The 21,628-nt window shown below is 48.5% G+C and overlaps 1 protein-coding gene across 1 annotated transcript in view; it reads left to right on the top strand.

Moving 5' to 3' along the window:
- Positions 1 to 21,628, top strand: part of ASTN2 (astrotactin 2) — a 361,347-nt gene that overhangs the window by 124,906 nt on the left and 214,813 nt on the right. Inside the window, exons 6-7 of the mRNA XM_063174845.1 lie at positions 5,689 to 5,835; positions 19,487 to 19,654. Of these exons, the coding sequence (XP_063030915.1) occupies positions 5,689 to 5,835; positions 19,487 to 19,654 (315 nt within the window). The remainder of the gene's footprint in view (positions 1 to 5,688; positions 5,836 to 19,486; positions 19,655 to 21,628) is intronic.

Below are 21,628 nucleotides of genomic sequence, written 5' to 3'. Positions count from 1 at the left end.
TCCCTCCCGTGCAGGGCTGCTCCATGTCCAGAGCCTCCTGCCAGCAGCCACAGCTCCTCTTAATTGGCGTTTGCCTTGATTGGACACGATGTGTCCCTCGTAGGACACCCGGGGACGTGTCTGTGTGTGAGGCTGTCCTGGAAACGCTGCTCTGTGCTATTAACGAGCCTCTGCTGCAACAGAACCGTGGAGCATTAGGGGAGCCCCATTCCTCTGGCACAGCAGCGGGGGCTGGGAGCATCCCTGGGTGTCAGATGGGCTGGGATGAGCTGGCTGTCCCCAGGGGTGCTGCTGTCCCCAGGCTGGGCTGGGCTGTGATGGGCTGGCTGTCTCCCAGAGCTCCTGCTGTCCCCCAGAGGTGCTGCTGTCCCCGAGCTGGCCTGGGTTTGGCTTGGCTGGTCTGGGCTGGCTGTCCCCAGGGATGCTGCTGTCCCTGAGCTGGACTGGGCTGGCTGTCCCCGAAAATGCCACTGTCCCCCAGGGATGCTGCTGTCCCCGGGCTGGGCTGGGTGTCTCCCAAGGATGCTGCTGTCTCCAGGGGTGCTGCTGTCCCCCAAAGATGCTGCTGTCCTCAAGCTGGGCTGGGCTGGCTGTCCCCCAGGGGTCCTGTTGTCCCCAGGGATGCTGCTGTCCCCTGGGGATGCTGTTGTCCTCAGGAGTTCTGCTGTCCCCAAGCTGGGCTGGGCTGGATTGGCCGTCCCCAAGGCGTGCTGCTGTCCCTAGGGCTACTGTTGTCCCACAGGGATGCTGCTGGGCTGGGCTGGCTGTCCCAGAAGTGCTCCTGTCCCCCGAGCTGGGCTTGGCTGGGCTGGGCTGGCTGTCCCCCAGGGATGCTGCACCTGGGGGTGCTGCTGTCCCCTGTGGATGCTGCTGTCCCCAAGCTGGGCTGGGCTGGCTGTCCCTAGGGATGCTGCTGTCCCTAGGGGTACCGTTGTCTCCCAGGGATGCTCATGTCCCTGGGCTGGGCTGGCTGTCCCCCCAGGGGATGCTGCTGTCCCCCAGAGGTCCTGCTGTCCCCTAGAGGTGTTGTTGTCCCCCAGAGGTCCTGCTGTCCCCTAGAGGTGTTGTTGTCCCCCAGAGGTGCTGCTGTCCCCAAGCTGGGTGCTGTGCATGCAGCGCAGCTCGGCAGGGGTTGCTAAGCACTCCCAGCACTCGCTGTTCTCCCCAGCCCCTCTTCCTCGGGAGCTGGGAATACATTTCCATATCCGAGTGGCCACAGAGCGTTCCCTGCGATGCCATTGTCTCCCGGGGGGTGGGGAAGATTGCAAAGCACTTGGCGTTTAACACCCACATATGGTTAACACCACGGGCTGTGTGCTGATAAAGAGGGGGTAATTAAAGTTTATTTTTTTTTTATAGACTAATCTCCCAAGCATGTATTTATGAGCCTGATTTAGAAACAGCGTATTACCGAGAACACGGGATATTTGTGTTGCTCATAAATCCATACGTGTTCTGAACACACCTTTTCTCTTTTTTCTTTTCTTTCTTTTTTTTTCCTTTCTTCTCCCCCCTAAATTTAGGCAGCACAGCCAATATTAAGAAGAATTGAGCCCAGAGTTTTGTTGGGCTTTATCCCCCCTCCTTGTTTTTTGGGCAGGCAAAGGAAAGTGTACAAAGCAGTGAGTAATTAAATGCACGAGGAAATGATATTTCAAAGGAGACACGGTGCGTTTGGAGGGGCTGTTTGCTGAGTGTTTACACCAGTGCCTTTGAATTTATCTTCATCTTGCAGCAGGTGCACAATCTTCAGGGGAATGTGGTGCTTTGCAAGCGGTTTCTGAGCAGGGATTCGTGTCCTCACCAGGATAATTTGCACTGGGGTTTGAGGGGAGACAAAAAAATCCCGGGTGGGGACGGTGGTGGTGGCCAGAGTCCTTCTGACCACGGCATTGGAGCCTCCTCTTGTTTGCCAGTGTAATTAAGCCACCCTTAATTAGAGGGAGCATCTCAGGTATGATTCTGCCCTGAAATGGAGCACTTTACTTTTCCTTTCTGCTTCTCTCTCCTTGGATTTTGTGGGCTGTGGGGAGAAGTTGCTTCTGTCTGGGTAGAAGTAATTTATTCCTATTTTTCATCCCGGTGGTGTGCCCTGCCCACTGCTTGGGTGCAGATTCCCTGGGAATCCTCATGGTCCAGGTTTTTCCCTCCAAAACTGCCTGGGTGAGCACTTGGAAATCCACTCACATTGTTGTAACCTCTCAGAACACTACAAAAACATCTTTGATTAAAGATATAGAGAGATCACCTCTATATCATCATCCTGGGCTTTTTACCATCTTTCATCTTTACCATCTTCCTCCTGGGCTTTTTGAACCCCACAAGCATTTTTGATTAAATATATAGAAAGATCATCTTAATGTGTGAAGCATTTATTAGGGGAGAGAGATCTGGAGAGTGAGTTTAATCTCAGCCATGCCTGGTTACCATCTTCCTCCTGGGCTTTTTGAACCCCACAAGACCCAAACCAGGATTCTCTTGGGTGCTGGAGCTCTTAGCCATCCATAAATGTCTTGTATTCCCCACCCAGCTTCCTCCTCTTGGAAAGGACATTGATACCAGGTTGTTTGGTGCACCTGGAGTTTCAAATCTGCTCTTCAGGCACTTCCCTGAAAGCCTGGAGATGACAAGGAGAGGAGGGAAAGCCCAGGCTTAGCCAGGCCAACCTCTCATTTGTGTGGCATTGGGTTTATTTGGGGCTGCCTGAGCTACTGAGCTGGGTTTGGATTCTTTCCCTGGGCTGAAGAAGGAAGGGATCAGTTTGTGTCACCTTTGGACCAGGGTGCAGCCCTGGAGAACCTGCTGAGGTGGGTTTCGTTAGCTGGGCCTTGCTGAAAACACATTTGCTTGTGGTTTTAAAGGCTTGGAGTGAAGCTGATTATCTCCAGATAGATGTTTAAATGCAGCACAGCAATGGTGGCGCATCAGTGGTCTGCAGAGCAGGGAAAGAGATGGAAAACAAAATCCCAGTCCCTCTCTTTAAGTGCTTTTCCAGCAGCCTCCCTTGAAACCTGGCAGCTAACTGGTCGTGAACAATAAAGAGCTGAGCTGGAAACCCAATTTCAGCTCGAGCAGAAGCCCCCTTGTTTTGGTTCAGTTGGTCAAAACCAAACATGAGGCACTTGTAGAGGTCAGTGACTAGCAGTGATGGAAATGAGAGAGTGCAGGAGGGAAGGGAGTTACAGGAGACTTGGAGCAATTGTCCCACTAGCAGTGATGGAAATGAGAGAGTGCAGGAGGGAAGGGAGTTACAGGAGACTTGGAGCAATTGTCCCTTTCCTTGAGCAGCCAAGCTCAAACTCATGGAACTGTAAAGGGATTTTTGCTGTTCCAAGCCCCTGTGCTGCTCTCCTCTGAGTCATGGGGAGAGAAGAAGCCACATGGTCCAGTGGGGATGTGAAATCCTAATTCTAGCAGCTCCACTCTGGCTGCAGTTTGGTGAAAGCTGCCATCATACCTGGGATTTGGGCTCTTTGTGGAAAGGGGATAATACTTGTCTCACTCATAAGGGATTTATGATTTAATGTTTGCAAAGCACTTTAAGACCCTGGATTGAAAGGTGATTTATAAGGGTGAAATCCAGCGTTGTCTGGTCCATTGTATATTTGATTTCGTCCACTTATCCTCATGGGGGCTTTTTTCCCTTCCTTTTTTTTTTCCCTTTTTTCTCCTCCTCTTTTTTACTTTTTTGCATTCGTGTCATAACTTCTAGCCAAGCAGGGGTTGTGGCAGGCACAGTATGCCCAGCAAGAGGAGGAATTTGCCTCCCATGGAAGTGCTAACTTATGCTGATGATATGAATAAAGATTGGAAAAGAAAAAAAGAGGATTGCAAGGTGAGGGGCACAGAGTATTGGCAGTTAAGCTGTGAAATAGGAGTGGGATGGCTGTTTAGATGATCCATGCATAAGGAAAGATGCTTCATAAATAATCAATTTACTTGCTCCTGTTGGTCTCAGTGATGGGGGGTATTTTCCAGCAGATCAGCCACTTCTCCTGTCCTTCAAACCCTGGTTTGAGCATCCCCTGTGCAGGCTCCAGCCTGGGGATGCTGTGGTGGGGCTTGGTGCCCTGCAGGGGAGGCAGAGGTTGTGCTGAGCATGAGGTCCTGCCCTGGCCCCAGCACCTCCAGCAGAGCTTTAGGCAAACCACAGAGTGTGCAAGGGGTGACTTGGATCCATTTCCAATTCAGTTTTCAAACTGATAATTTTTAAATCTCGCTTTGCTGATGAGGTGACGAGGGCTGGGGTGCAAGTGGGGGAGAGGCTGCTTCCAAAAATCAAGAGGTGTCCTCACCTGAATGCTGAGCAGGGCTGTGGGCAGCTCTGCCAGCAGCTGGGTGATGTCAGTTCACACCAGAACGGGCTGTGCAGCCTCTGGGCTCATTGCTGGGCTGTGCCCTCTGCTTGCCATGGACACACTCTCCAAGTGGTGCATCCAAGGCCCTGGAGAAGGAACCTTGTGAGGTGTTTGTTGTTATTTTGGAGCAGAGCTGGGTGTTGCCACAAAGTGTTGGATGAGGGAGGATGCAGTGCAGTCAGAGCAGCAATGGGGCAGCTCCCAGCTCCAGGGGGATCAGAGGTGCCCCAAGGATGCAGATTCCAAGCACTCCTTGCTTGGGCAGTGGAGACCTGATAGTAGTCTGGGACAGTTCATGGTCATCTCCATCAGTAGAGAGGGTCTCATTTGGACACCTGGCATTCCCACCTGACTCCCAGTCTGCATCCAATAAGAGCAGCTGAATCTTCTGGGCCAGCCAGGTCTCCCTGTGCTTCACAACTTCCCCACATTCCCTATGAATCCTGGGGATCCTGTCCCACCCAGCTGCTGTTGATAGTGATTCAACCTTCTCATCCAACTCATCTCTACAGCCACAACAGTCCTATTTTCCACAATACCAGCAGTTTCACTCCTCACTCTACCAGTTCTCTCCTTACTAAACTATCCTAGAGGTAGCAGGATTGGCAGTAAAGCTGCGAAATAGGAGTGGGATGGCTGTTTAGATGATCCGTGCATAAGGAAAGATGCTTCATAAATAATCAATTTACTTGCTCCTGTTGGTCTCAGTGATGGGGGATATTTTCCAGCAGATCAGCCACTTCTCCTGTCCTACAAACGCAGGTTGGAGCATTCTCTGTGCAGGCTCCAACCTGGGGATTCTGTGGATCCAAGCCTATGTCTTTGTGCTCCTACTGAGCCTCTACCTACAAGAAAATATCCAACTCTCAGTGGCACACCAAGCACATTCCTATCACATAGTAGACCCTAGCCCCTGACCCATGCTATGAGCAGCCACTGCTCTCCTAACCACCTCGGGTCCTGCCCCACAGGGTTTCACAGTGTGTTGCCAAGCCAACCAATATTGACAAGAAGTGATGGTGGTTTCAGCAGGGGAGCACAGCTGGTGTGATGAGTGATTCCAGGGAGGAGAAGTTCCCCGGGGCAGGGTCTATACAGGGCTTTGAGCAGGTTTTTTTGAGAGGTTCCCTCCTCTAGCCAAATGAAACCCCGTGCCAAACAAGGTGTGATGGGAACCCTGGGGCGTGCAGACCCTTCTTGATCTCCCATCCTTGTTCTCCATGCCTGCCTTCCCCGTGCTGATTCTCCCTGCTTCTGCTGACAAAGCCCTGGGTGCAGCTTTCCCTTCTGGCCCCCCACTCACCCACCCACGGCTGTGTGTGCCTTGCAGGTTCCATGAAGAGCCCCGTGAACAAGACGGCGCTGACGCTGATCGCGGTCAGCTCCTGCGTGCTGGCCGTGGTGTGCGGCTCGCAGCTCTCCTGCCCGCTGACCGTCAAGGTGACGCTCCACGTCCCCGAGCACTTCATTGCTGATGGTAAGACACTCCTAATCATGGCATGGCATTCCTGTTGTGGTAATAATTAGCACTGACTCCATGATTCCAGAAGGCTGATCCACCACTTTATTATACTATACTTGTTAAGAAACCCATCGCTGCGGCATTCGCATTCTCTGAAAAATCCCTTTGCCCAGGGTTTTTCTCCTGGGAAACTGAGAGGCTTCAGAGAAAAAAGAAAACAATTCTTATCTCATTTGCTTCTCCTGTGCTGTGCTCATGTGGAATGTGTTTGGAGATTGTTCACCCACAGGTGATTGTTCCATTGCATTCTGCTGGGAGTTGTTTTCACTCTTTGGCCAATCAGGGCCAAGCTGTGTCAGGACTCTGGAAAGAGTCACGAGTTTTTATTATTATCATTTTAGCATTGAGTAAGTATCCTTTCTGTATTCTTTAGTATAGTATTCTTTAATATAATAGAGTATAATAAAGTAATAAATTAGCCTTCTGAGAATATGGAGTCAGATGCATCATTCCTTCATCAGGGCACCCCAAATATACAATACATCGCCCTTACAGAGTGTCTGATACAGTCAGACCAGATTGGTCAATCCATCCAAACACCATCACCATTGGCCAATTAAGAAACCACCCTTTGGTAAACAAATCTCCACAACACATTGCAGTGTTCAAAACAGGTGCAGCAAGTGAAGATAAGAATTGTTTATTATTCTTTTCTCTGATCCTCTCACAGCCTTCCCCAGCCTGGGAAAGTTGTGCCTTGCTCTCTGTGACCACACCCTCATGCTGCCCCTCTGGGTGTATTTGGGACATGGAGATTCCTCTCTTCAGGAATGCCCCAGCTGTGTTTGACTGCAGGGATCTCCCTTTCCACAAGCACATCTGCGAGCCCGAGGCCAAAATCTCAGTCATGTCAATTAATATTATCGTTGTTATCATTGGTGCTAATTGTGTCTGATGGATATTTCTGTTCTCCTCCAAACTTGCTGAGGAGCCCTGGGAGCTGCACAGACAGGCAGCAACAGAGCTGTTTTGTCCTGCAGCAGCAGAGCTGCTCATCCCAGCCCTTGCAGCAGCATGGAGGGAAATTGCTGGGGTTTGAGCAAAGGCACAGATGCTTTGATGAATTAGACAAGTGCTGCTGTCACTATTTATTGCTTTCTCCAACTGGGCTCCTTGCATTTGTTGTGTTTCACTGACCTTTTCTTTATAATGTGCAGTGAGCGTCGAGTGCAAGTTTTCAGTAACATGAGGGCAAATTTCATTTTCTTCCAGCAGACAGGACCCATTATTCAGTCGGTTCCAATTCCTCAGCTCCTGCACTCGTCTCACTGCTTGGGGCATGCAGAGGGGGCACTTTCTCTCTGCCAGAAACGTGCTGCATGCAGCCAGTGCATCACCAGCTGCTGGGGTGTCCTGGTGCAGCCAGCTCTGGGACAGCCCCCTGCTTTGGGAGCTTTGGAATGGAGAGCAGCTCTTGGGGGATTGTTATTTTGGGGAGGGGGAGATGGTTAAAGACACACTGTGACAGTGGTCACTGGGGTTTTCAGGTGAAGGGAGAGATGAGAATGTTGACTCTATGTTCAGAAGGCTTGATTTATTATTTTGTTTTATATATATTACATTATAACTATACTAAAAAGAATAGAAGGACAGGTTTCCTCAGAAGGTTAGCTAAGAATAGAATGAATAACAAAGATCTGTGTCTCAGACAGAGAGTCCGAGCTATCTGGTCTGTGGTTGGCCATTAATTGTAAACATACAAGATGGCCCAATCACAGACAAAACCTGATGCATTCTGCAGCAGCAGATAACTATTGTTTACATCTTGTTTCTGAGGCCTCAGCTTCTCAGAAGAGAGAAAAATCTCAAGAAAAGATTTTTCACAAAAGATGTCTGCGACAACACACAGTGGCATGAGACCTGCAGGGACCAGTGGAGAGGGGTTGAAATCATCACCCCATTGCAGAATGGGAGTCACCAGTGTGTTTGAAGTGAGATTAGCCCTGCTCAGAGTGGTCTCTGGGTAGCTGGGACAGCCCAGGGGTCACAGCTTGTAGGAAAGAGGAGGAGAGCATCTAGTTTGTGTTCACACATTGGAGGAACTGAGCATGAGTTCAGTGGAGTGGAGACATGAAGATAACATCAAGGCATGGATGCCCCATCCCTGGAAGTGTTCCAGGCCAGTTTGGATGGAGTTCTGAGCACCCTGGTCTGGTGGAAGGTGTTCCTGCCCATGTCAGGAGGTTGGAACAAGAGGATGTTTAAGGTCCCCTCCATGCCAAACCATTCTGTGATTTAGGGATTTGAAACAGGGGATTTGTTTACACCTTGACCTGTTTCTAAAAGGTTTTAATGATTGTCCAAGCCACACATGAGCATTTGAAATCTTCACAGATAGTTCCAAGTAGCTGGAGAACAGAAACTCCTGCACTTGGGGTATTAGGTTCCTCCAATGCTAATCTGTGTCCCTTAGGAATGGGCACTGGACAGTTCAGCACTTGGACTGGGAGCTCACACTGGTTCTGGTACTTGCTGAAGGTCAACCAGGAAGGCAGGGATGGACACAGGACCTCAGCATCCTGCCCCCAGCTTGTGGTTCTGGCCCAGGAAAGACAGTGTTCCTGAAAAAGAAAATAAACAAAATGCAAAGAGACTCCACAGAATGAAAGTGGAAAGCTGAACCTATGCAAAGAGACTCCGCAGAATGAAAGTGGAAAGCTGAACCTGTGCTTGTCACCAGGAAAGGAGTGGCAATGCAAATTATGCAAATGCAGGGAACACTCGAATGAAAATGACAATGAAATACCAATAAAGCAGATTAATATCCTTGAAACTGGGGGAAATGGGATGATCTCCAGTCCCGACTTAATGACTTTTCTGAAGAGAAAGTGGCAAGAGGACTGGTAACAACGGTTTGGAGAAGAATTAAAATGAGGTTTGTAATGAAACTGTAAAATATAATTACAAACTGCGAAAACTTTTTAAATATTTTTTATGAGAAACAGTCAAATTCTTTGCACAGAAGCAGCCAAGACATTTTGCAGTGGCTATCACTTTCCCTGAAATCTCAGCATTTTATGTGATGACAGTCTCTTGCTTGGGAAGAGAAAAAGCTCTTAAAGTTGTCCCTTCTTTTTGAATAACAACAAATCCCAAGGCACCACCCAACTGGCAGCAAAATATTACAAAGCATTTAAAGACATCACAGAACTGAGCTGGGCTGGGAAATTTCAATGAAACCCAGGAAAAGTGTGGCCGGATGTGTTTGCCAAGGCTGAGCACCTGCATTTTAATGCTGATGGAGAAGAAAGGACCTGCTCCTCCCTGGAGATCTCCTGTGGGGGATTAAATGTGGTTTTTTACAGGGGGTTGGCATCAGCATCCCTGTGGCACCGAGGTGACAACAGAGCTGACGTGTTTGGCCTGGCAGAGTCTGGGAGCTTTGATCAGTCTTGCAGCAGCTTCTGGTGTGGCACCCGACGGTGGCACCGCGTCTCGCGGGTGTCTGCGCGCGCTGAAATCGTCTGAGTTCCCAAAGCTGTTCCCTTTGGGGCTGCACAGGGTGAAAAACCAGGCTCTGAGAGAAGGCAGCCATGGTGCATTCACAGGAGATGTTCCCATTTGAGGGAGTGGTGCCCTCTCCTTCCCTTTTGAAATGTGGGATTTTCAATAGGCACCAGGAGCCAAGGAAAAGCTGAAAGCGGAGCTGCTACCGGCACCTCTGCAGGAGGAGCCAAACAAAGGCAGAGGCTGAAAGAAATCGCTCTCCTAGATGATGAGAACTCGGCTTTGAAGGAAACTTTAAATAGATGCCAGCCAGTTCTGGCGTGCCAGCAGCCAGAGCCAAGAAAAGAAAGAGGGGGGAAGCCTCCCCAAATGTCTCCAGCTTTGGAGAGGAGCTGCAGCAAGAATGGTGTTAGAGAAAGCAGCTCCAGAGCCTGCTGGAGTGGCAGGGTGGGAAAGGGGAGGGGAAGGGCTGGCACCAGAAGCCAACTGGCAGCCAAGCTGGGAGGATATATTCCAAGCAGCAGTTCTATAATAACCAGCCTGTCTCTATTGCCCTTATTTCTCCCTGGGTTTGTTTTCTTCCTTTTGTTCATTTGATGGGGCGCCCCTGCCTCGCTCCCCGCTGAGCAGTTATTGCCTGGTTTGCACAGCTGCTGTGCCTTCACTTCGTGGAGCAGCTGGATCAAGGAGAGCCTGCCAGGAGCTGGTGGGGAGGGCTGGGGCCTCCTGCTTCCCAGAAACGAGTTGGTGCCTCTAAATCCTCTCTATTCAAACACAGTGCTTGGAGCATCCTCTCCTCCCTTCTGCTGCTCCAGGGTTTGTGTCTCAAGGCAGCCCCTGCCCGTGCTGAGCAGGAGGAATTGTTCTGATTTCAGAGGTGCCTCAGATTTATGGAAAGAACTGTAGTGGCTTTTATGAGGATATGGAAATGCAAGGCATTATTTAGAGGACCCTTTAGCTGTGTCAAAGGGGGGGAAGAAAGGAAAGAGAGTCCCTCCATCTGAGTAATAAAACCTCTTATGAATATGGGAGCCACTCAGCTCTACATTCAATAGTTGTTTTTTTGGCTTTGTTTTTTTCTTGTAGGTAATAATTCAAAAAAGTAGAGCTGGAGCAATGGGAATGGCTTGCAGGGAAGGCAGGGTGGAGGAAGATACTCTGGAGGGCTCAGCCTGGAGTACGTCCTTGCTGCACAACAGTATGAAATATAGTATCAATTAAAGCTTCCCGTTTTTACAGCCTGTGAGAGGTTATATACGGTGTGGGTGGATGTTTTTACTTTAGCGGGAGAGGTGGGTGAGATCCTCCAGTGGTGCAGAGGGAAGCAGGAGCTGCCTTTAGTGAGGAGCTTGTAGGGCTTTGGTTTATAAGTGGAAATAAAGCAAAGGGCATAAAGCAGGTTTTTACCAAAGACATTTCAGGGCATTTGCAGCCTTCTGCCCTCTTCTTCTGAGATGTGTGCCAGGGAAGTTGTGGTGATCCCTCTGCACCTTGCTGGGCTGTGGTATGGGTGTAGTGGGGTGCACAGAGCTTGGGGTGGGCCGGCAGGGATCCTCTGTGGGATCAGAGCATGGTGTGGGCAGTGTCCCCACCCTGATGAGCTGCCTGTATGTTGGCTCTGTCCCTCCTGCAAGTGTGGATTCCTTCCCAGAGGTCAGGATGAACGCTGCCCTGAGAGCAAAGCCAGCAAAGCCAAGAGGCCAGCTGAAGTGGAATTTCTACTCAAGACCGTGTTTTGTGTTGGAGCATCTGACAAGATGGCAGAGAGAGGTGGAGGGAGCTGATTTTTGTTTATTCTTTTAATCTCTGTGCATCTGTGTCTGCCTGCCTGAGCGAAGCCGTGCTGTCCTTGCCACGCAGCTGATCAGTAATTGTTTCATCTGCAGATTATTTCCTACCTTCCCCCACCACTGTTTCTTCCAAGATGCTGCTGAATTGGATGCTGCTATTAGCAGCCTGTGTTAATTTTCCCTGAAGACTGCTCTGCTGACTGCAATTGTTGGGACTCACAACAACTTCTCATTTTGGTTTTAATTAAATGTGTTGGTTTAAACTGTTTGTTTTTGACATTTCCTGCTCAATCTTCTGCAGCTCTTGGAGGTGACCGAGCATTGCCTCGTGCCCTCAGGGCACTCAGGATGTGCTGTACGTGTGCTCACACAGAGATGAGCCATGGGAGGTGGGGGACTGGCTGTGCCCCATCCCCTTTGGCAGCAAGAAGAAGCTGGACACACTCTCTGATTTTCAGGTGAAGCTCCCCAGGTTTGTACCAGGATGGAGAAAGAGATCTGGTCTCAAAGCTATCTCAGGTCAGACTGGGTGGAGCTCTGAGCAATCTGGTCCAGTGGAGGATGTCCCTATCTGTGGGAAAGGAGTGGGACATGATGATCTTTAAGGTCCCTTCCAACCCAAAGCATTCTGTGATGCTGTGATCTTTTCAGGCTTACAGAAAGATTCTGAATTTGGGGTTTTCCATGTTCACCAGCTGTTCCCAGATCCATATTCCAGTCTGAACTCAGCAGAAGGAATTGGTTTAAAATATTTCTTTTCTTGTGCTGTTTTCTCCTCCCAGGGTTTTTGCTCTCTGGAGACCTGGGTCAGGGCTCTGACAGAAGCAACACTTTCTTGCAGACTCAGTGTCACGTCTGGCTGCTCCAGGCCCTGTGTGTTTCATGTAAGGTGGCCATGTTTGGGGGCAGCTTTACAAATTGCATTTTATTCCAGCACCTCGTAATCAGCAGGGTCACCTCGGTGCCTGTGTTACAGCTCACTCCTGCTCCTGTGTCTGCTTCCCTGGCAAGAAAATGTGAGCAAATGGCTGCAGTGTTACCAGACATGAACTCTAAATATTAACATCAATTTATGAACTGTATCAGCGTGGATCAAAGGGATTCCAAGACGGTTTTACAGCACGAACGCTCTTTGCATGAAGAACTAATCAGCTTCTGGAGGCTGAAGTACATCATGTTTTTATCGTGCCTTTGACAGGCTGGTGAACCTGCTCAGCTGCTGCCCAGCTCCCCAGCCCTGTGCCTGCCAGAGGCATTCCCAGCTCCTGGGGCAGGGAAGCCAAATGTTCCTCTGCAGGATTGACTGGAGCAAAGCCAGCAGGATTGGCGTTGGATTGGCATTGGATTGGTGCTGGCATTTGGACGGTGTCAGCAGGTGTGACAGTATTCAGAGGGGTCGCAGGTTGAGGGAAGAGATGAGAATGTTGACTCCCATGTTTCAGAAGGCTGATTTATTACTTTATTATATATATTACATTAAAACTATACTAAAAGAATAGAAGAAAGGATTTCATCAGAAGGCTAGCTAAGAATATAATAGGAAAGAATGACAGCAAAGGCTTGTGGCTTGGACAGAGAGTCCGAGCCAGCTGACTGTGATTGGCCATTAATTACAAACATCCAACATGGGCCAATCACAGATGCACCTGTTGCATTCCACAGCAGCAGATAATCAATGTTTACATTTTGTTCCTGAGGCTTCTCAGGAGGAAAAATCCTAAGGAAAGGATTTTTCATAAAAGGTGTCTGCAACAAGCAGGAGCTGCTTAAGAGCTGAGAAGTGTCGAATCCTGAGAGATGCCCCCTCCCCACAGGGGTGGGCACCTGCTGAGCTTTACCAACACCATTTACCCTCTGCTTTGGGAGGGATGGCACATCTTTGATCAGCCAACCTGCTCTCCCTCCCACAGATGGAGATGCAAACATTGAATTCTGCATTCATACAACGAGCTTATCACAGCTCTTCTGCGCTTTGTGATGTGATCAGATTTGGGCTGGATTTCCCTGAACCCTTTTCTGATATCTGGAGAGCATCACTGTTAGAGAGCCCCAGGATGCAGCATGGGAGTTGGGAGATGCAGAGCATTAAGAAGATTTTTTTAGTTTTTTTTTGAGGAGTCTCATTTCTGTCTCAGCCGCTGCTGGCCCAGATGGCTTCTGAGGACAGAGCTGTGCTCTTGCCAACACCTCCACAATTTGTCTAAAGCTGCCACGGGAGATCTCATGGCAGCATGTGCTTGACCACAAGGCAGGGTGGGCAGATTCCTTCTTGCTTAAGTTTAGGAGAAGTTGGCTGAGCCATCACCTGCCTTATAAATACATTTGTTGTTTGTCAGGAGCTCAGCCCTGGAGAAATCAAGACTGACTGACAAGAAAACCCAAAGAGAGCATCTGTCAGAATGATCAAGGCAGTGTAATTTAACACTTAAATTGTAGCCCTGCTCCTCCCACAGGAAAGGTGGTGCCACTTTGAGCTGTAATTGCACACAGACATGTACTGCTAATTGACTTCTGCTGTGCCAGGGTGGAAAAGCTCTGGCAGGATTAATGGTGTTCCAAGGGGATGGAGGTCTCCAGGTTTGATCATCATTGGGTTGGGTGAGAGCCCATGGGTGCAGTTCATGTGCTGAAAATACACCCTGGAGTCAAGCACTGTGAGATATAAACTATGAGTGCTTCAGCTGAGGGAGGACTGAATGAAAGATGTGCCTATAGGCTTGTGTTGTTTTATAATCTTTCTATCATAACTTTCTGTTTAAGAAATTCACCTTGTTCAAAGAGAGAAATAGTTAAAAAAAAGAGTCAGGAGGGTTGGTTTGGATTTTAACCTGGTGTGATGCTGTCCCTGGATTCAAACTAGACTATAGAACTTAGAGTTTGACTTAAAACTATTTAAATTATCCCCAAATCACCTGGTTTTGCACTGGGCAGGAGAGGGATGGTTAAGCTGAGCACTGTGTTACTCTGTGGGTGCAGTCCTGCCCCAAATCACATTTCCTTGCTTAAGTCAGTACACGTGTGTCCTGGGCACCCAAAGTCTGTCCAGCTCTTTGGCATTTTCTGGGAGAAATTTCAGAAGCAGAAGTTTCCATGCCCTGGGCCCAGGACAGGATAAGGAGAGCTGATCAAGGGGAAGAGCTGATAGGGGAGGAGTTGTCTCTTTGGGCAATGTTCTTTCAAGTTTAACAAGGGGAAAAAAAGGTTTCTAAAGAAAGCAAATAGGGTTATTCTTTGTACCTATAGAATGAAGCCAGAGGGATCATCTTTCCTCTAGTGTTTATAAAAACTATCTGTAACAGGATTAGAACTGTATGATAGCATAGGGCTGGATACATTAATAGCAACCTATAGTATGACCTCCCATTGCTTCCCAACACAAAATACTAATTTTAGATGAAAAGGAGTTTTGTTGGCCAAGAAACAGTGAATGGACCAAAGATGACAAAAAAAGAGCAGAGGGAGGCATAAATAGATGTTCTTCAAAAAAAATTATATTTTGATCTTTTGCCTTGAAAAGAAAGAGAAAGGAAAAGCCAAACCCTTTTGGCTGCCTTTTGGGTGCTTTGTTCTTTTCCCTTGTTAGATATCTCTTCTGAGCTGTTTTATCCTGTTGTGTTCTTGAAAATGATTTTTGAAATGTCAAAACTTCAAGCCTCTTTTGTCAGGGCTTAAGCAATTCCACTGAACTTTGAAGGAGACCCCAGCATGAGAGACATGAACTTCTGACGCTGCCTTAACTCACCCAGCTTTGATCAGCGCTGGGGAGGGAACGGGGCGAGTGGAAAACACACACATGCACAGAAACCCAAACAAATCAATCCCCTGAGGGCTGCTGGACCTTGTGGAGCTGGGAGGGGGCTGGAGCTGTGTCCTGGTGTTCACCACACTGCTCCATGGCATTGGCTGGCTTGTAATTCCAATAGCATTTGAGGGATATGTCCTGGTATGGGGTATTGTATTTGCAGGGATGCCCCGACAAAGGCAGGAATGATGCATCTGACTCCATGTGCTCAGAAGGCTGATTTATTACTTTATAACACTATATTATATTAAATACTATACTAAATGTATTAAAGAATACAGGAAGGATACTTACAGAATGCTAAAAAAATAATAATGAAAACTCCTGACTCTTTCCAGAGCCCTGACACAGCTTGGCCCTGATTGGCCAAAGAGTGAAAACAACTCCCAGAAGAATCCAATGGAATAATCACCTGTGGGTAAACAATCTCCAAACACATTCCACACGAGCACAACACAGGAGAAGCAAATTAAGAGATAAGAATTGTTTTCCTTTTCTCTGAGGCTTTTCAGCTTCCCAGGAGAAAAATCCTGGGCAAAGGGATTTTTTCCAGAAAATGTGAACGCCGCAGGTGTGGGGTTCCTGGAGGTGGTGCTGGGTGCAGAGTTGTCATTTTGTTTCTGTATTCACTTGGTTGGTTGATGGCTGCTTTACCTGAGATCTAAATATCTCCATTCAAGGGAGATTTCAGCAAGGCTTTGAGTGGGAAGCTTGAAATTTGTGTCAAGGAGGACACCTGAGAGGTTGGCAGTGAGGACAGCAGGGTGGACAATCCCTCCAGTGTCTTCAGAGTGTCTGTGCTGGGACCTGCCCTGGGGAGTGCAGCTGAAGGGGGGCTTCAAACCGGGTGTGGAGGTGATTTAGTAGGGTCTGAGGTGCTTGAGGAGGGTTTTAGGAGGCTGGTTTGTACTGGGTTCCACCCACCTTAAGTCCCCCATCACTCCCCTTCCCTCCATCCAGAGACTGGAGTTGTGGAAAACAAATCCAGCTGATGTTCCCAGCAAGCTGAAGGTGTTTGAAACAGCTTTTGATTGGAAAAATGTTTGTTCTTGGTAGTTTCTAAAAGGATTTGTTCCTCAACGTGCCCTGAGCTTTTCAACGTGGTTTTGATATGTACACGACAGTGACTTTTGAAAAACTGTTTTCTGTGTGTGGATTCTTTGAAAGCGAAGAGAAAAATTTTGTGAAAAGGCTTTGAAATCATTAGAATTTTAGCTTTCAAAATATTTGTAGAGCGCCTTTTTTCTGTTATTTATTTCACAGGCAAGCTATAAAGGGATCAAGGTTGGGGTGTTTGTTTGTTTGTTTGTTTTTGTTTTCAGTGGGAGAGAAGGTGATGAAGGTGTCTGTGAATGTCTCTCAAAACCTTGCCACACATTCCGCTTCAGAGATGTGAGAAGTTTCCTTGCTAGAAGTTGTTCCTTCCCTCCTCTGAGGAAGGAAAGGGAGGAAAAGAAAGGGGAGGAAGGAGGTAAAGGAGGAAGGAAACTAAAACCTTTAATTTCTCTGGGTTTGGGTTTTTCAGACTGAGGTAGAAAAACCTCCATTTTTCACTGAGCCTGAATTTTTGGATTGAGAGCTTTTCACTGCTGCTTTTCGAATAAACAAACAAACCAACCCCCATAAAAACCTGATAATGAGGATGACTTCTCAATCAGACTTACTAAAATCAAAATAATTAATCTTCAAAATACCTGGAGCCAGAGAAGGGGCTGGAGCAAAAGTCTGATGAGGAGCATCTGAGGGAGAAAAGGAGGCTTGGGGGGGAATCTTCTCACTCTCTACAACTCCCTGACAGGAGGGTGGAACCAGGTGGGGTTTGGCCTTTTCTCCCAGGGAACATTTAGGTTGAATATAAAGATTCTTTAGGTTGAATGTAAAGATTTCTCTGATTTCTTCAGAGAAAAGGGTTGTCCAGCCCTGGCACAGCTGCTCAGGGCAGTGATGGAGTCTCCATTCCTGGAGGGATTTAAAAGGTGTGTGGATGCGGCACCAAGGGACATGGCCTGGTTGCCTTGGCAGAGGAACAGTGGTATTTGATGGTCTGAGAGGTCTTTTCCACCTGAATGATTCCATTTTGGGGATCTCCAGAGGTCACCCCTCCATCACCCACCTGCCTGTGGAGCAGATCCTGGACCAGGATCCTCTGCCAGCTTCATCCCTCTGGGTACCAATGACGTGTCTGGTTTGTGTCGGGTTTACTTCTGTGACTTCCAAGTTGTATTTTAACCAGAAGTGGGGTTCATTAAGTAGGGATTTAATCAAGAGCTGCTGGTTTTGCTCTTCAGTCCTTGGGTGCAGAGGGAGTTGTCTGTAGCTGAGTCTCAAAACAACCCTACGTGCTTCCCAAGCCTTGCTCTTTATTAGGGAGCTGCGGAAATCAGGAGGAAAACAAAATTGACAGGTTACTACTTAGACACCTACATGTAAATAGTAAACACTCCCAAAGGGTGCAGGATGCATTTCTGTTTGGGAAAAGAAGCCAGCAATTGTTGTTATTGGTATGTAAGGCTATCTTTAAAAATTCATTGAAAGGAATAATTAGGGGATAAAACCACATGGCTCTAAGAAACTTCTTTCTGCTCAGTGTTTATCTGCTTTGCAGTGGTGCTGGGGGGTTTACCCAGTGATTTATTGCTGCCTTGTGTCTGATTGAGATGTATCCTGCAGCCTTGGTGGGGCAGCTCCTGCCTTGCTGTGTCTCTGATGTCTAATTCTCATTTGCTTGAGCAGTCAGTAGCTTGGCAGCCTCCACTGGCTTTGAGTGTAGACATGTGTCTGTGAATGTGTTTATGGTATATAAACACTCTGAGTGTCAAAGACCCAAGTTTATGGGAAATTAGGGCTTGGATTTGGCTGGTGCTGAGATCTTGGGATGCCTGAAAATGAGGTCACTCACCGGGATGCTTGACTCGAGGCTCTGCTTGTTTTATCCTTTGCATGGCTAATGCGGTGCAGGATGAGGGTGAGAAGAGCTCCCTCTTGCTAAGCATCAGGGATCCTCTTCAAAAGGAGATCCAGAGTTTGTGTTCAAGCAGGTTCACGTGGGGTGGCTGCTGCTGCAGGCTCATTGTCCTGCTTTTTTAATCTCTTGGATTTCATCAAAGTAAGTTGGTGCTTCAAAGAATGGTGTCCTAGTCCTTTACTAAGGGCCATAAGCCTTACAGTTTCATGACAACAGGCCCTGGATCTGTAGACTTGCTATCCCTGGGTAATCTCTGAGAAGGATTTCAACATTCAGACAGTGGTTGCAAATTTTGCCCACGTTGCGAGACTCAGTGCAGGATCTCACAGCCACCTTTCCACTACCTGGCAGTTCCCCTTGCCCACTCCTCCTTGCAGGTTTCTTCTCCCCCATTTTTAGAGGCTTTTACCATGGTGAGTTTTGCAAAACACCACTTAATGGCAGAGGTTTTTTGGCTCCTCTCTGATCTGTGCAGCACTGTTATGGAGGCAGTCTTATAATCAATGTAATTGAAGATCAGAGTTAATGAGGACCTCTGTGCCTGCAAAATCCCCCAAGCGATGCTGGGCCTCAGATGTTAGATAAGGAAATGATTGGGCTGAACTGAAAATCTATTTGGCTAATTAGATGATGCATATTCCCAGATGCCAGTGGGGAAAAATACATTTCACAAAATAAAGAAGCATAAGATTTTGTAAGAAAATATTTTTGGCAGGAATTCGCTTGTAACTCACAGGAGGGAGAGGGTGGAGGAGTGTCTGGTATGAGATAACTCACACAAGAAGTTGTGTGTTGGGCCAATCCACTCACCTTCCACAAAAGGTGAACAGGCCCTGCTGCTGCTGCTGCTCACCTGTGCCCTGAGCTCCAGGTGCCTCCAGGACAATTCCTCCTTGATGCTCTGGTTACAGATCAGAATAATTACACTGGTCCTCATTTCTGCAGAGACCTGGGAATCAAATCCCAGTAGTGCAAGGGCAGAGGAGCTGGTGGTCCATTTGCTGGAGCACATTGCTGTGGAGAAAAATGGTCAAATGAAGTTCTTTGGGACCAACTGTCAGTGGTGTCGCAGACATCTTTTATGAAAAATCTTTTTTTTTTTAGGATTTTTCCTCCCGAGAAGCTGGGAGGCCTCAGGAACAAAGTGTAAACATTGATTATCTGCTGCTGTGGAATGCAACAGGTGCATCTGGGATTGGTCTGTGTTGGATGTTTGTAATTAATGGCTAATCACAGTTCAGCTGGCTGGGACAGAGAGTCCAAGACAGCTGCCCTTGTTATTATTCTTGCTTATTTTATTTTTAGCTAGCCTTCTGATGAAATTCTTTCATCTGTTATTTTAGTATAGTTTTAATGTAATATATATCATAATATAATAAATGAAACTTTCTGAAACATGGAGTCAGATCCTCGTCTCTTCCCTCAACCTGAGACCCCTGTGAACATGGTCACACAGTGAACTCATTATTATTTTACAGGTCTTGTCATCACAGCAGCTCCTGAAGAGTGCAGAGCTCTGATGCTGGGCCAAAAAGCACATTAGGGGTTTTTCTTTCAGATTTCCACACTCACCTAACACACTTTTTTCCCCATTCCCCACAGGCAGCAGCTTCGTTGTGAGTGAGGGGAGCTACCTGGACATCTCTGACTGGCTGAACCCAGCCAAGCTGTCCCTGTACTATCAGATCAATGCCACGTCCCCCTGGGTGAGAGATCTCTGTGGACAGAGGACCACTGATGCCTGTGAGCAGCTCTGTGACCAGGACACAGGTAAGGGAAACTGGGGGAGAGGGAAACCCTTGGAAAGCTCAGAGATGTGGGGGAGAAGGTCTGTCACTGGGTATTTTGATGGCTCACCTCTGCTTTAGCCTGGTGGTAGGCATGGGGGACTGAGGGGTGCTAGCAGGGTCACAAAGTGGGGACCTCTATTAGCAAAATGTGAAGAAGATGGGCACAAGATGGGGATTTGAAATGGTGGATTGACCAGTTCTCTGACAGCTGCAGGCACCCGGAGTTTATCTGCTTCTCAATTGGGTTGTTCTGCTGTCCAGTCTGGAAAATGTGAATTTACCCCATCTCCATCCCTCTTCTGGCCATTTTCACTGCAGAGCACCACAATTCCCAGTAGTGCCTGCTCCTGCCTGGTGCTTACCTAGGTTGGATGTGTCCTCCAGCCCTTCCTGGTGGAGTTGTGAGCTCTGCCATCCCTCCTCATCTCTAGGTGAGGATTCTGCTGAGCTGTTCTGCTGGTGTGCAGCCCCTGCCTGTGGAGCAGCAGCCAGCCCTGCTGGGACCCAGCTGTGGGGCTGGCCAAAGGACGAGTGTCACCTTCCCTTCTGTCTTTGTTGGGTGACACATGGGAGTGCTGCAGTGAGCCAAGAACACAGAGCACAGCAAACCACACAGGGTGACAGGACCTTGCACAAGAGAATGGCTTGGGGACTGCTGGGTTTTTGTGCTGTGACTCACGAGTGGCTCATCAGCCTTGGGTTGGATGGATGCCTTCTTGGTGGTGTGCAGACAAGTGTCCCTGTGATCCTGCTTTACTGAGTGTCTGAAGAGCACCCATACCCCATCTCCTTGCAGAGAGGTGCCATCCCAGCTTAGTCCCAGCTCTCCTTGCGAGCCATGAACTTCTTCACCCCATGTGTGTATGAGATTCACGGCTGCAGGTAAGGATGTTGGTGTCTGGCTCTGCCAGACATTTAAAGGATGTCCCACTGTGGAGAAGGCTTTTTCTAAGCCTCCCAAAGCCCCTGACTGTCATTAATGCTTGGATTAGAACAAGAAATTCTTCAGAGTCATGAACACCTCATGGGGTGCTGGGGGTGACCCTGTTATCATTCCTCCCTGCTCAGCTGAGATGCAAATACTGAACTTGGTCTTACAAACTAATTTTCCTGGTCAAGACAATCTTCTTAAGTGTTCCTGTTCCTCAAGGCTTGTCTTCATGGCTTCAGCAGGAGGGTGATGCTGCATTATTTCCCTGTGTAGAGAGCCCTGGGCATCACTCAAAGCCCCAAGCAGGGCTGGGAGGTGCCAACAGCCACGCTGACAGATGGAGGTGGTGCAGGAGGAGGCTCTTCTCATCCAGATGTCACAGAGCAGAAGGATTTTTTGTTTCAGGCATTGGCAAAACACAGCCACCTCAGTGGGAGAGGGGAGATGCACTCAGCTGTCCCCAGTTCAGAGGAGGAGAGAAACAGCTCTGCCTCCAGCAGAAACCACAAGGACACTGTATGGAGCCAGAGCATGACTGCCCTGCTGGAAAGCCCTGTGGCTCCCCTGGCCAGTCCCATCCTTGGCAGGGAGCAGGGCTGGCTGATCCTGCCGTGGCCTCAGTTGTGAGGAGCTGCTGCTCTGCCCTGCCAGCCCGGCTGCTGCTCCTGCTGTGACCCCGGCTCCCAGAGCAGCTTGTCACTCCTGCTGGATGCCCCACGCTCGAGCAGGATGTGTCAGATCTGGTGTGCAGGGAAGGGAGAGATGCTCATTATCCCGGGAGTTGTGCTGGAGCTGAACCTCAGCAGCTGCTCTGCGCTCCCAGCCCTGGTGCCTGTGGTCCCTCCCTGCCCATGGTGAGGGCAGAGCAGCTGCATCCCAGCCCTCAGGGCCCTCCCCTGAAATCTGTCCTTGGGCTTCTGTTGGGGAAGATGAAACAGGAAAGCCTTATAAATATGATTGTCTGGCAAAAGATTTTGAGAATATGGAAACTATAAGTGAGATTGAAATGAAAGCAAGCTTTGA

The sequence above is a fragment of the Melospiza melodia genome, chromosome 22 (genome assembly GCF_035770615.1).
Source record: "Melospiza melodia melodia isolate bMelMel2 chromosome 22, bMelMel2.pri, whole genome shotgun sequence".
In the NCBI taxonomy this organism is placed as follows: Eukaryota; Metazoa; Chordata; class Aves; order Passeriformes; family Passerellidae; genus Melospiza; species Melospiza melodia.
The sequence above is the reverse complement of the archived record's forward strand: the minus strand, read 5'-3'. Positions and strand labels throughout refer to the sequence as shown.